Genomic DNA, 15,068 nt, shown 5'->3' on the forward strand with positions numbered 1-15,068 from the left:
AGTAGAAACCCTTTAGGGTTAGCTAGTTAACTCAAAATGTTCATAGAGTGACATCTGGAGTTTGTTTTTGATATTTAAAAAATCTATAAATACAATAGATATATTAACCTCAACTATTTTAATATATTTTTATTGATATCAGAGAGGAAGAGAGAAGGAGATAGAGATAGAAACATCAGTAATGAGAGAAAATCATTGATTGGCTGCCTCCTGTACAACCCACACTGGGGACCAAGCCTGCAACTCAAGCTGAGCCCTGACCGGGAATCGAGGGAATCGAACCATGACCTCCTGTTTCATGAGTCAATGCTCAACCACTGAGCCACATTGGCCAGGCTCCTTGATATTTTGGATATTATTGTATATGGTATTGTTCTTAAATTTTATTTTCCAGTCACAGCAACTTGTATATAAATATAAAATGAATTTTTGTATTAACCTTTTACCTAGTGACTTAGGGAAATTCACTTACTAATCTGACTAGTTTATCTGTAGAGTCTTACATTTTCTATGTATACAATCAGCTTATCTGTGAATGACAGTTTTAAAGTGAAAATGTGTGCTCGGGGGAAGTCTTCTTTGATTGATGACATGCCACCTTCAGAGCTTTCTGTTTCCTCTAGCATTTCCAACTTGGGGATGTTTGGCATCGATGAGTTCACTGCGGTGATCAACCCTCCTCAGGCCTGCATCTTGGCTGTGGGGCGATTCCGATCTGTGCTGAAGCTCACTCAGGATGAAGAGGGGAATGACAAACTGCAGCAGCAGCAGCTCATCAGGGTCACCATGTCGAGTGACGGCCGAGTAGTCGATGACGAGCTAGCCACCAGGTTTCTTGAAAGTTTTAAAGCAAACCTAGAGAACCCTATGCGTCTTGCCTAGTTCTCAAAGATAGAACTGTTACCCAGAAACATGTACTATATGGAAAAAATTAGGTATTTAAGTGTGAAGTGGATGAAGTGTTTATTTATTTAAGGTAAAACTTTCACAAGAGTTCAGTGTGGGCTTAATGTTGTAGAAATAACAAACTGTAACTAATAAAAGAAAGAGAACATTTAGCTAGATCCATTTTTAACCTTGGTGCTGTACAAAGGGGGTGTTAAACTAAATGTAAATTAAATTATGTTTGGCTCTTTAGAGCATATTCAAGAAATTGTTACAATTATATTTAATTGTATTGACATTGGATGTGGTCTTCAAAGAAACACCCATTAAGTTAGCAGTGGGACCTCACTTTGACAAGCACTGCTCTAGATATACTTGAACAATTAATATGTACAGACGTTTATTCTGGATAGTAGTAAGTAAATACAGATCACATTGTATTAGGGGTTATGGCAACATTATTGAATTTTTTTATGTATATAAAGCCATATGTTTTAGAGTGCTTTCTACCAGTCTTGTTTTTTACTCCTGTGACACTGTGAACTTCTTAAAAGGAAGAATTAAAAAATCAAAAATGAAGAGAGAAAGAAAGACCCCCAAAAAATGTTTCAATGGTAAACTATAGTTTAAATATCTAAACCTCAGAAATAACTGCTCACCTTCATACTAAATTGGAATATATTAAAATAAATTACGCTGTTTCCTAACCAAACATTTTAAATTAGTGTTGATTTGAACACAAAATGTTTCTTAGTGCATTTTAATCAGGTTTGTAATGTGCAATAGGATGTAAGAAAATGTAAAAATGTCCATTGTATTCTACATGTTAGGACGCAGAAGTTTAGAGAAACCTTGAAGTAGATTAGTAATTTCCCTGGAACAGCTCAAAGGGACTCTACAGGAAGAAAGGAAGCATTTAAAACTAATGCATCAGGAAAAGAATGGATTTCCTGTGGGGGAAATGCAAAGAGGGTAGAGAAGAAGGCTTACGAAGCAGGTGAGAACTATCTTTGTTACTCCACTGATGATATGAAAATTTAACTAATTATTGTAAAGGTTAGAAGAGTTTATTTCTTTCTTTTAACAACTCTACTCTAACTGGCAAGATAGTCCCACCAAAATCGGATGGTAATTTGACTGTCCAATCACAGAAAGGCTCCTGGTAGTCTGCTGCTGTGAGGTGTGACATGCTGCACTCCTCATGCTCTAAGAAAAGAGCCTTCCAAAATAATTAGGGCCCCAGCCCTGTGTTAAGAAAATTAGATATTATTTTAATATCTTTAATATGTTTAATCCGGTTCCTCCGTTTGAAAGTTGTGACCAAGTGATACTTTTAAAATAACTTTTATATTTTAAATTCTTTTTAGTCAGTTTTAACTGAAATTGTTTTGTTTTGTTTTTCTAATTTTCATATCTAAGGAATAGAGCAGTAGACCGCCATAATGTCCCTTGGCCTGGTGCTCTGTTTTCCTGGGCTGAGGTGCATAAACCGCAATGTGTCTGTTTCCCTGTGGGGGACATGGACGTTGGTCCTTACCCCAGCCTGCCTCACAGGGTTGTTGTGACCTGCACAGGAGAAATGCTTAAGACATTTCCGTTCATGAACATCACAACCAAGCTTTTCATGTAATCAGTTCCTTCTCATGGTTTGACTGACTTCTCAGCTGTTGGTACAAATGCTCATTTATGCTGACTAATATTTCTGTCCTGCTTAGGTTGGTGTAAGGAAATTGTCGTTTCTGTAGAAAAAAGAATCCCATTTCAGTGTGAAGTCAGAGAATCACACTGATTTGAGGAAGGCCTGTGGTGTAGTTGGTTTGGATCATTGTAGAGAGTGTGCTGCCCGGGCAGCCTCTTCCACATTTTATATAGATTTTGGTACTCATAGGCATCACTGCGAGAGGATAGAAAAGTGAGATGTTATCCCTCCTCATCCTTTTTCTCATTTAAACAGGGAACATGACTAAAATATTGAGAAGACTTCTAAGGAAAACCACACGTTCCAGTTACCACTTGGGCAGGAAAATACCAGTAAATATTAGATTTATGTCAAAGCAGCCCCCATCTCCCTGATTGCAGCTCTAGTGAACTCTTACAGGCACAGTCTATGCACTGACTGTTTTGTGTCAGATTGAAATTCTTATTATGTTGCTGGCCAGACTCCTGGGTTTGGAACATTACTAGGAAATGTATGTGTACTAGTATTATAAGTATCTTATATATAGTGCCATATGGAACTTGTGTTTTTAGATATTTTTTTCTTCTTTGCATTATGAGCCTAATTACATTCTACTTTGTATAGGTCAGCCATTTGGGCATTATGCTAAAAGTAAACCTAGTTTCCTAGCCTTTTATTGAAAGGTAGGTGGTGCTGTGAGTTAATATATTGTACTTGGAGTATGGGAGAAAAATTAAAATGGCATTTAAATCTTAGAGTTCACAGCCCAGCTGGTGTAGCTCAGTGATTGAGTGTTGACCTATGAACGAGAAGGACACCATTCGATTCACGGTCAGGGCACATGCCCGGGTTGCAGGCTTGATCCCCAGAGTGGGGCATGCAGGAGTCAGCCGATCAATGATTCTCTCATCTTCGATGTTTCTTTCTCTCTTTCCCCTTCCTTTCTAAAAATTAATAAAAATATATTTTAAAATAAAAACCTTCCTTTTCATGGAAAATTTGTCCTCATTGCACATTGCGTTGCGATGAACTTGGCCTCTGGTGAAGTGACTAAATGAAAGAACCAAGTGTGTGGCAGATAAGAATGAACCATTAATTTAAATGTGACTTTATCAATGGGGAACAGTTATTGGTCTTTGCAGAAAGAAGTACCAATGCAGAATCTGTTTAAGATTAGTCTGGCCACAGTATGCAAGGTCGGTCAAAACGGAGAGGGCAGCAGTCAGGAACCAGCTGCACGCTTTTGCTACGTGAAAGCGTGAGTGGTCTAGACACTGCACTAGGTCAGGTGGCTTTAAAGATGGGGGAGGATGAAGAGTGTTGGCCGTGTCAGTTTGCAGTGGTGGGTTGTGAACGTAAGGGGGTGTGTGCTGTGGGAAAATGCAGCAGCAGAGATGCAGTTGCCCAGACCACACAATACACCATGGCCCCCATCACCATGCAGAAGTTATGTACAGCCAGTGGTATATTTTAGAAGACATTTAAGCTTTATAAATGGCAAAAGCAGTTTATAAAAGCAGTAGTGTTCCATTGAAATTTTTAAAAATGGTTTTGTGGATTTATTTTCTACTGTCTCCATTGATTGCAAGAGATGGGGACAAGCAGGGGTGGAGGGAAGGTATTGGTCTAGATTTGTAAAATTAAAAATGTTTAATTGAAGTTATAAGGAATAAAGAAGTTTTTTGAAAACTTATTATTAGCCTCAAATAGTGGCTATCTTTTATTTGTTTACCACACAGTGTTTACTTCTACATTTTTATTATTTATTTACATTTTCTGCAACAAATCCTAGCAGCCTTTTTTTTTCTAGCAAAGTGACTATTGTTTTCAAATTCTGATTTAACCTCTACTATCTGTGATAGGTACAGTTAAGGGACACGGACTTTTATTAAAGTTGAGAACTTATAAGCAAATTCATTAATTAGTTATGATTTTCCTTTTTCCATACCTTAAAAAAATTTTTTAGTTCTCATCCAAGGATAAGTCTTAATTACTTTGAGAGAGGGAGAAGCATCAGTGTGAGAAAGAAACCTCGATCGGTTGCCTTTTGTACGTGCCCCAACCAGGGATCAAACCGGCAACGTAGGTATGTGTTCTGACCAGGAATCAAACCTCCACCCTTTTGGTGCACAGGTTAACGCTCCAACCAACTGAGCCACCCAGCCAGAGCTAAACTAATTTATTTTTTTTTTCTGAAATTTCTTAGTTTATGAAATTTTTTATTACTCCTATCACTAAAAAGTAGGTCTTAAAATATACGGCTGTTGTGATCAAATTAAATGACATTAGACATAGCAGTTGATCAAGCATAAAGTATTACATAAATCTAAAATGTTACTTTTTATCACATAAATTTCACTTATTCTGCACTTTTTCATCAGTAGGCTCACCAGCTGTCTGATAGGGAATGGCATTTATCAGGAAGTTAGTTATATGATGGTACTTAGTAAATTTCCATCCTTCTCAATAGAGCTACTGGCATTTAGTGCATATTTTGTCTCCCTAGCTTGAATACTTAAATCAAGAGTCTTTTAAGCACTCTCGGTAAACAACTTATTTCTGTGCCTCAATACAGTCTCACCTATAAAATGAGGAAACAGAAGAATAAATTAATCATAGTGGTGTTTGTTTGTCATGTTTAGAATTAAGATTAACTCTGTGAGGTAAATATATCCTACTTTACAATCATCATTGCCAGACAGGATAAGGAAACAAACTCCGAGATTATGTAATTTGGCCGAAGGCACACAGCTCAGAAGTGCCACTCCTGGGATTTGAACCTTGGTCTGTGCAGTGCCAAAATTCAAACACTGCTTTGCAGAATACAACTTCCTAAGTTGTGTTACTGCTGCTGAGGTTGTTCTGTATTAACAGATAGCATTTTCCACTTGAAATAACTGAAGGTCCTATTCAGTAATAACACAAATGTGTTTATACACCAGCACTCTTCAGTCAATTTGTATTGGTTCTCTTTGTGCCTTTATGATAATTGTATGCAGAAAGTGCTAAGGGATTTTGGTTTCCATTATGGGCAACTATTCTTAACCCGAAATCCTGAAGTCAAGTGTTAACACCTACTTCTGAATGGCGGACTTAGAAAAGTATAAGCTTTAAAAATGTAAGGGCTTCGTTCCTCTGAGGATAAAATCAATGATACAGAACATGTTCCTTTTAATAAATATCTTCGAATCTGGTCAAAATTTAGAACCAAAAGTAATTACCTCAACAGTTTTTAAATATATTTTTTAAAAGAATGGTGTAGTTTTTTAAAATACATATATTTTTTAAAATATATTTTTATTGATTTTAGAGAGAAGAAGGGAGAGGGAGATAGAAACATCAAGGATGAGAGAGAATCATCAATTGGCTGCCTCCTGCACACCCCACACTGGGGATCAAGCCCGCAACCCGGGCATGTGCTCTGACCAGGAATCGAACCTTGACTTCCTGGTTCATAGGTCGACGCTCAACCACTGAGCCATGCCAGCTGGGCCATATATATTTTTCTAGTTATTGAATTAGTTCTCAATAAGTACCTGGGGTCCTTTTCTCTTCAAACTGTATATATATATATATATATATATATATATATATATATATATTCACCTTGAAAATATAATAAAATAATACAATAGCAGTAGCTAACTTAGTGTGTTCCAGACATTGTTCCAAATGCTTTATATGTATTATTAACTCATTGAGTCTTCAACACATAAGATAGGTATTGGTATTGTCAGTACTTCACAAAAGTATATACACAAAAATCTAACTTGTATAAGATTACACAGCCAGCAAGAGGCAATGACAGGATTCAAGGCAGGTAGTCTGGCCCCAGCGCCTCACAAGAGATTGCTCTTTTAAAAAACATCAAATTTTAAAGTTTAGCACATTAAAAAAAGACATGGGTTGAGGAAATGCCTCTCTGTTCATATAGTGAAAAAGAGTTTGTTGAACTCAGTAGCGCCTCCTTTAGGAATATAGAAGTAATACAGAAACAAGTCTGGCTAAAGCCACAGTAATTTGACATGTCGTGTCCTCTAGGTTTTAATACTAATGAATGAAGTGTTCCTTTAACCTTCTGATTCATGAGTGGATGGCAGTGGTGTGGATTAATAATTAAGGGTCAAATAGAAAAACACCTCAGTTATTGGGTGATGACCAGGGAGTTTTTTACTTTGGGATAACAAGTTACAGAAAAAGAAATATCTAATAAAATATTTTTAAGTTAATAAATGTCTCTGTGGTTGAAAGTACATGTTCTTTCTATGCAAATAGCAGAGCTCGGTAAGTAGAAATATCCTTGATTTTTCCCATATTGTTTTCTAAGTTTCTTGGATGTGCTTTTGTTAGAATCACATCACTTCTCCATCCTGTGTTACTGTCACCAACATAATTATCCTATATAATAAAGAGGTAATATGCAAATTGACCCTCACACCCTCACAAGATGATTGCCTGTGACCAGGCCGGCAGGCGGGTTAGTGAGGGACCACCAAACGACTGAACAAGCAGGCTGCATGGGGTTACCAGGCCGGCAGGGAAGGTTAGTGAAGGATGACCAAACGACTGAACAAGCAGGCTGCATGGGGTTACCAGGCCGGCAGGGAAGGTTAGTGAAGGATGACCAAACGACTGAACAGGCAGGCTGCGTGGGGCGACCAGGCCAGCAGGGGGGACAATGGGGGCAACCAGGCCAGCAGGGGGCAGTTAGGGGTGACCAGGCCAGTGGGGGGGGTGCAGTTGGGGGCAACCAGGCCAGCAGAGGGGGGGGGCAGTAAGGGGTGACCAGGCAGGCAGGCAGGCAGGTGAGCAGTTAGGAGCCAGTGGTGCAGGATTGTGAGAGGGATATCCAACTACTGGTTCAGGCCCGATCCCCGTGATCGGGCCTAAACCAGCAGTCGGACATCCCCCAAGGGGTCCTGGATTGGAAAGCGTGCAGGCTGGGCTGAGAAGGACCCCCCCCTCCCGTGCACGAATTTCGTGCACCGGGCCTCTAGTTAATTCATAAAAGATAATAACACATGGCTCATACCTTGTAGGATGCCAGACTGATGGGGTTTCTCCCACTCTTCCCCCCCCCCCTCAGGCCCCCTTAATGTGTCAGCCTGACGTCCACTGAACACATTTCTCTCCTAAGGGCCTGAGAGCAGTTCTGTGCCTGAGTTTCGATTAAGTAAAAGTGTTACCATTTGTCAAGATTAGCTTCATGCTTTCTGTAAGAGGTTCTGAAGCCAGTTTCCTTTCTGCAGTGGGTGGATATGTCAACATTTTATGATGGTAGCATTGACTCATCTGTTATTTGGAAGACAGAGAAGTCTTTTGTGCATATTATAAATAAGACAGCAGAAGCTGCTTACCTGAAGACGTCTTGCCTGCATCAATCGTGCTTTCTCATTAGTGAAAAATTGCACTCCTTTTAATTGGGGGATGACTGTTTAGCAAAAGGTTCTACTTCATGGCACTCAGAGAACAACAGATATATGGTGACCTTTTGTTTTTGTGTTTTTTTAAGAGGAAAGTCATTAAGGAGAAGGTGAGGGGGCGGGTAAGACTAACAAGTGGGAAAAAATTATGGTATTGAGTAGATGCCTGGACAAGGAAGAACACAGAGTAACAGGAACAGTCAGAAATCTGATATGAACAGAGACAGGTCTGACCTTTTTGGTTTGTTTTGTTTAAGAAAACATTGAAGTTTCATGTCTTCCTTCCTTTCTTCTCTCCCTCCCTCCCTCCCTCTTTCTTTTTATAGCATTAAAGGAAATTCCTTAGTTGTAAGGATTGGCTAATGGCATTGGCCTAAAGTTACCAATCAAGACTACCAAGTAACACTATTTTAAATTTCTATACATCTTGGTTTGGTAACTTTTATATTTACCTTTAGAAAGACATTTTAAAGTCAGTGACAACCTATATATATAAAAAGCCAACAACCTGAACGCTGGAACGACCGGTCACTATGATGCCCACTGCAGCTAACAAACCAGCCCAATTGGGGGATGGGTCCAGCTGGCCAACCTCCTGCAGTCCCTTCCCCCAGCCGGCCCCACCCCAGATGGGCCCCCAGCACCCTGATCAGCCTGCGGCCCCTCCCCCCAGCCATCTCAAACACCAATCGGGTGGGGCTGGCTGGCCAACCTCCCACGGCCCCTCCCCTGACCCCATTCAGGGGTGGGGCCAGCCAGTCCACAGCCCCTTGCCATGGCCAGCCCTACCCCTAATTGCCACCCCCCCCCCCCCCAGTTGGGGACAGGGTCCACTGGCCAATTGCCCATGGTCCCCCCCCCCCCCCCCCCACAGCTGGCCCAGCCCTAATCGGGCCCCAATTGGGGCCGGCCAACCTCCCGCTGTCTCCTCCTCCTGACAGGCCCAGTCCTGATCTACAATTGGGGCCAGGCTGACCACACCCAACTCGTGCACAAATTCATGCACTGGGCTTCTAGTTTAAAAATAAATGTGTAGGAACCCCTGATGCTCATGTGTATTCTGCTTGATGAAAGGTGGAAACGTCCAACTGATCCTTTGTCATGTACCCCAAACGTGTTCCAGATTTCACAGGAAGATTGCTGTCGTTCCTACCTCAATGCCTCTAACCCCCTGTCCTCTGCTCCCAAGGAGCCATCTATGTGCATTCAAGGAGGAGGACTTTTATTAAGTTATGATGCCGATACTGTTAGGATTCTCTCTAATTTTTGCCTAATGGCAGGTGTGATCAAATCAGCCTATAGCTGTCTTTTTTTGGAGGGCAGCCTTCTTAAGAAAGGCTGGATTGGCCCAGCCAGCATGCCTCAGTGGTTGAGCGTCGATCTATGAACCAGGAGGTCACAGTTCAATTCCCAGTCAGGGCACATGCCCGGATTGCAGGCTTGATTCCCCAGCATGGGGCTTGCAGGAGACAGCCAATCAATAATTGTCTCTCATCATTGATGTTTCTATCTCTCTCTCCCACTCCCTTCCTCTCTCAAATCAAGAAAGGCTGGATTGGGCAGATTATACCAATATGCTTTGAGTTTTCAGGAAAATATCTTTTTCTTTTGATTTGTGTTCTTATACAATTACTTGTAATTTTCTTGTCAGAGGAATAGTAAACTACAGAGCTAAGGGCATGGACCTATAAGATAGAAGCCAAGGAGGAACCAACCTGTTTTTGTTCTTGATTTAGGCAGTGGTGTGCTGGTAAATGCTGTAACAGCCAGCTCTCTGAGAAAGAAATGTGTATTTCATATATAATCAAATGTAAGTCTGTTAGAAATTTTACTGATATACAAATAATAAAATATACAATTTACTTAATAGAATATGCAATACTATTAAATGCAATAAATGTGTAATACAGTAATATAATTCAACAAAATACACTATCCACAAATCGTAATAGAATATGCAATACTGCTTATTGTACATTTTATAGCTCACTCACAAGAGTTTATAATCCAAGCCAGCTCACCAGGATCTACTCTATCAGGGTTTGAGGCTCGAGTCCCATTAACAATACGCCTTTTTTTTGCCTGGGCTTGTTCTCTGCTCATTGTATCCCTTTGCAATCTCAAGGGGGAGAAGATGGAATGGGGGCTGAAGATAAAGAGTTCCCATGTTTGAGACCTTGGGACTCGGCCACTTTTTTCTAACACCCTTAATACAAGGTATCTTAGCATCACTACTACTGTACGGAAGTAGAAACCAACCCAATTTCTCACTTCCTAACCAGAAATTGGACTCTAATTTAAAGACCACAGAAAAAGCAGAACTGGATATGAAAGTCTATGGGCTAGTTAGTTGGAACCATGAGATCTTTTGCTGGGCTTGTCTGCTGACTCATGGGGAAGTTTTCTGTTCAGTAGCTCACATTTTCAAATGTCATTTGTTATTTAGGAAAGCTTAACAGCAAAGCATGATTGGCTCTTTGGCTTGGTGTGGAGCTTAACAAATGAAAAAGAATGGTGGCCTCCACCGTTTTTTTTTTGAAATTTGAAATTAATTTATGAAAACCTAAAATTAGAACACATGAAGTGGAGAGTGATGTTGTTTTTTCCAAAAGGGCTTTTGCTTTATAAAAAGATCTACAGAGAGTTACCTGAAAAATCCTCTTCAGATAGTTTTAAATGGTGGTTACAAAATCCTCATTTCTGTATATGCTTGCAGAATTACACTGATTGCATTAAACATACTGAACCTACATTCATCAGTTAGTATCCAGAACCTGTTTTCTTACATCTGTGAAGTAGGAAATAAGACCCAAGTTGGGGTTGGGAGTATCAGGGGGTTACATGCTAGTATAAGGGTATGTTTGGGGAAGGGAGAGAGAGAAACATCAATCGGTTGCCTTCTGTACATGCTCCAATGGATTGAACCCGCAACCCAAGTATGTGCCCTGACCGAAAATCGAATTGGCAACCTTTCGGTGCACAGGATGGTGCTCAGCCAACTGATCCACTCCAGCCAAGCCAAAAACCTTTTTCTTCTTTGCTAGGCTGAGAGTCACTTGCAGTCCACGTGACTGAGCCAGCAATTTTGAAACTGCTTTTGTCTCTGTAACACATCCTGGGCCAGTGAAATTCCTAATAAAAACTGAGAAACCTCAGCTTGAGTGAAAGTTTTAAACTTCTACATTCCTGGAAAAGGTCTCCGTGAAACATATATATGAGGGGAAAAAGTATGGGTTTTCGAGCAGAGGCCAGTGCGCATGAAATGAGGCCAGTACAAGTTCCATGCACTCAGAAAATTCCTAATTAAGTTTCCCCAAAATGTCTCTTGGAAATTTTAAAAAGCCTGTGTCCAGAAGGAAAAAAGAATTGTCATTAGGAGTCAGATCATTTTCCTGAGTGGTTTCCAAATCCTCTGATGAGCCTTAAGTGAACGTGAGCTATGCTACAGATGTGACAATAGATGATTAGTAGGACTTTGCTTGAGCCTTATTTTAAAAAAAAAGTAATTACATTTCCATCTGAAAACTCCCTTAAGCTCTGTGAACGCTCGATTTCAAAGGGAGCATGTCTAACTGGGCACCACAGGCAGGCAGGCTGCTCGTGGGCAGGGAGAACAGATTAGAAACAGAAGCAAGCCAAACCATGTGATTTGTCTTCTTCATTTGCTATTGCCTCACATTTGTGCTGAGACAATTTCTTTCTTTCTACCTTAGCTTCTCCAACGTGGAAATGTGTAACCTTCTGTGCAGCAATGTTCTAATGAAACGGGGAACCCAGGGATCTCCTGGTCCCTATCACCACATTTCCCACCTCCTCCCACCACGTGGGGCTTGCGGGCTTGTGTCTCCGCCTCTGTGCACACGCTCTCTCCCCAGCTACAAGTGCCATTTCCACTGCTGTCCGTCATCTGGATCCCTCATTTCATGGCCTTATGCAAAGAGATCCTTCCTCTGCAGACCAGAGGACAGGTGGCCACTGCTCTAAGTCTCCTGGAGAGGTAGGCGGGGGCCAGGAATTGGCACGAAGCTCCCATCAGTCTCCCCATGCACTATATGCAGTCACTGGGGCCAAGTAGTAGTGTCAGATGAAGTAAATGGGGACACACAGTCTTACTAACGTGTACGAACGTAGCAGAGATTTTGTCCTTCGATTCATGATACCATTCTATATTACAGTCCTGCTGTCTCTCCCCTTTGGGGGCTCCTGTCTGCTTTTCAGATACAGTTCAAATTTCTTAGCCCCAGGGACAAAGCCCTTCGTGCCCTGGCCACGACTCTCCAGCCTCCCTTTGTTACGTCATTCTTCCACATCCACATCTGTCCCACTGTTGTTTGGACTCCTCCAGAAATGACGGCTCCTTGTCCTTTAAAGTAAAATTTAGGTCAAGTGTCACTTCTTCTTGGCTTTTGGATGGATTTTTTCTGGGATCTTCCAGGTTGGGTCAAGCCCCGCTCTGCATGCCTGCAAGGATCTTTCCTTGGAGCACTTCCTGCTTTGTCTAGTCATGACCTTTCTTATCTCATTCATGGTGAGCTTCCTAAGGACAGACCATCTTCAACTCTGCCCCCAGCACCCAGCACCCAGCAAAGTGCCCAACTCAGTAATTCCTCGACTAGTGTTTGAAAGAAGACATGATCTGTTGCATTACCTAGAAATGAAAATAGTGAATATAAAGAGAGGAAAGAAAAAAAGACAAGAGATAGTCTCCGAGTTCAACTAAAGAAATCAGAATTTTGACACTGTTCAGTGACCCATGGGAGAGAAGAAAGACACAAAAATATGTGCCCCTGCCTGTGATTGATGAATGCTGGAACTCTGACAGCATGTGACTCAGGTATTCCTAAGAACATAAAGCCTTGGAAAAGGGCAAGCGTACTACTCAGGAAGAACTTCAAATAAAAATTATCACTAAACAAACACTGAGGGAGAGCTGTCTTCAGTAAGAAATAATGCCCTAGGAATGCACCAGGATTCAGAACAAATAAATCTAGAGAAAGAAGAGATTGTATCCAAAGGAACCTGTTTGGTTAGCTGGAAAGTTGAGGGATGATTCATAGCTCTCCTGGGTCACATAGTACAGTAGGTAAATCAATGACATGGTAGCAAAGAATCTACCGCTTCTTAGTACGGTATGCTTTTAGCTCAAGGGGAAGAGAGGTATTTCACTCTATGACAGCCAGTGTGCCACAGAGCTATTTGGTTGATAGGGTCAAAGAAAGTATCAATATAGAGAACTCTCCAAGTTGGCCATAGTACGTAGCAGTGACGACGGCCTGAAGCTGTATCGCATTGCACAGCTGTGTTGGTTAACCCCCTAAGGTGCTATTAACTTGTGGAGCCCTGGTTGCCATAGGGATCCCTGTGACCAGGGTTATATTGTGCCCAGCTCAGCCCCACCCTCCTCCAAGAGGATTAATGGTGGAAAACCCCAGACGGGCCCTGAACTAAACAACACTCAATCATGTTCCCATGAAACCTTTCTACAGTAAATGAGCATTGAAAGGAGGCCCTTTCAGAACCTCAGGCCCTGGTGCAAGGAGCCAAGAATCCAGATAGCATACATTCTCGTCACTATCTTTCTGCAGGGAACAGACAAGAGCTTTCCTGCTAGAGAGGCTTGTTGGGTTTGGGGGTTTCTAATAGACCTGTTTTCAAAATGAACAGACATGTCTGTTCCTTTGCAAAGATCTTGCTGGACTGGAGGAGGCCAATGCTGGGACATCAGAGTAGGGCAGTCGGGACCTCAGTGGCTGTGTTTTGAAGACCCTGGAGGCAGGGCTTATTTCTTCTCGAAACCAGTCTTGAGAGTGGCTCTCTTTGCCTGGCCTCTTGTGTTCCCTCATCCAGTATCATTGGAACATTTCCTGCCCCAAAACACATCAATACACTGACAAGGTGGCAAAGAGATCTCAAGCTGCCAGAATCATCCTCATTTACACCATTGCCACTTGTGTTTGTCCTTGGTAATGAAAGAACCCAGCAGGTGGTAAAGAGTGCATTGTCTGGCTTTAGTCTGGGTTCTTTGTAAATGCTGTTAACTGCCAGATTAATTGTGATTCTCACACTTCCTTTCTCACCTTCTAAGCATTTAAACACTAGGAGGCGCAACCTCAAATCTATTTTCCTATATTTCTGGTGGTTCCTGAGTACTTACCTTAGAGACAGTCTGCCTGCGTTTATGCTACTTCCATCTGACACAGGCCATGCTGTTCAAGCTCTCTCTATGCCTTTTTCCTCACCTTAAAAATAGGGGTTATAATTATAAATACCTACCTCATGGAGTTCTAGAGAGGAGTAAATGAGTTAACACATGTAAAGTGCTTAAGTGTTAGGTGCCATAGTTTTTAAGCCCTTTTGTATGCACAGATTCTCAGATTCAACCTTGCAGTTGCAAAGCATAGAACATGTAGCTGGAAGAGATTGACGGTATGGCCAGCTTTTCGTTTTCATAAAGGAGACAACTGAAATCCAGAGAAGAGACAGGTCTTTTCCCAACATCACATGGCTGTTAGAGAGAGAGCGAGAAGCAGCATCGGGGCTCCCTGCCACCTGAAGCAACTTTCTCGAGCTCCCTGGCTACCGGACAGTGAGAGGATCAGATTCTCATAGAGTAAGTTGGCCACGTCCTGCATTAACTAGCCTTGCTTGCTTAGGCTTTCCCAATGGGCATAAAGTTGAGGATTTTATAGTTTAAGGATATAATGCCAGACTCCGAGTGTGTGAACTCAGGAGGAGAGACAAGGATTTCAGAAGGCAAAATTATGAGTGGCCAGTGGCCAGAGCTCCCATACCTCGAGGGCGATGGAAATGTGCTTTACCAATAGCTGCATAGTGACCAAGTGGGCTGCATAGGAGAAGATGGACATGGATTCTCTAATTGGGGCTAAAAAATTTAAAACAAAAAATTTTTAAACCTGTGATTTATATATATATTCAGTATGGCAGCACAGTAATGAAATTGGCTTCATCAATCAGACAGTAAAATGCCTTTATTTTATAGTCATGTCTCATGTATTATCTACAGTCCCCACCATCCCTCCCCTAAGGTCATGACTATCCTTGTCAATCAGACAATGTAGGCA

At 41.5% G+C, this 15,068-nt stretch overlaps 1 protein-coding gene across 1 annotated transcript in view; it reads left to right on the forward strand.

The window, feature by feature from the left end:
- PDHX (pyruvate dehydrogenase complex component X) overlaps window positions 1-1,384 on the forward strand; it is a 41,771-nt gene extending 40,387 nt beyond the window's left edge. The window contains exon 11 of the mRNA XM_079787926.1: window positions 624-1,384. Coding sequence (XP_079644052.1) covers window positions 624-882 — 259 coding nt within the window. The 3' untranslated portion in view covers window positions 883-1,384. The remainder of the gene's footprint in view (window positions 1-623) is intronic.
- Window positions 1,385-15,068: the final 13,684 nt, after the last annotated feature.

Source organism: Cnephaeus nilssonii, assembly GCF_951640355.1.
Source record: "Cnephaeus nilssonii genome assembly, chromosome: 13".
NCBI lineage: Eukaryota > Metazoa > Chordata > Mammalia > Chiroptera > Vespertilionidae > Cnephaeus > Cnephaeus nilssonii.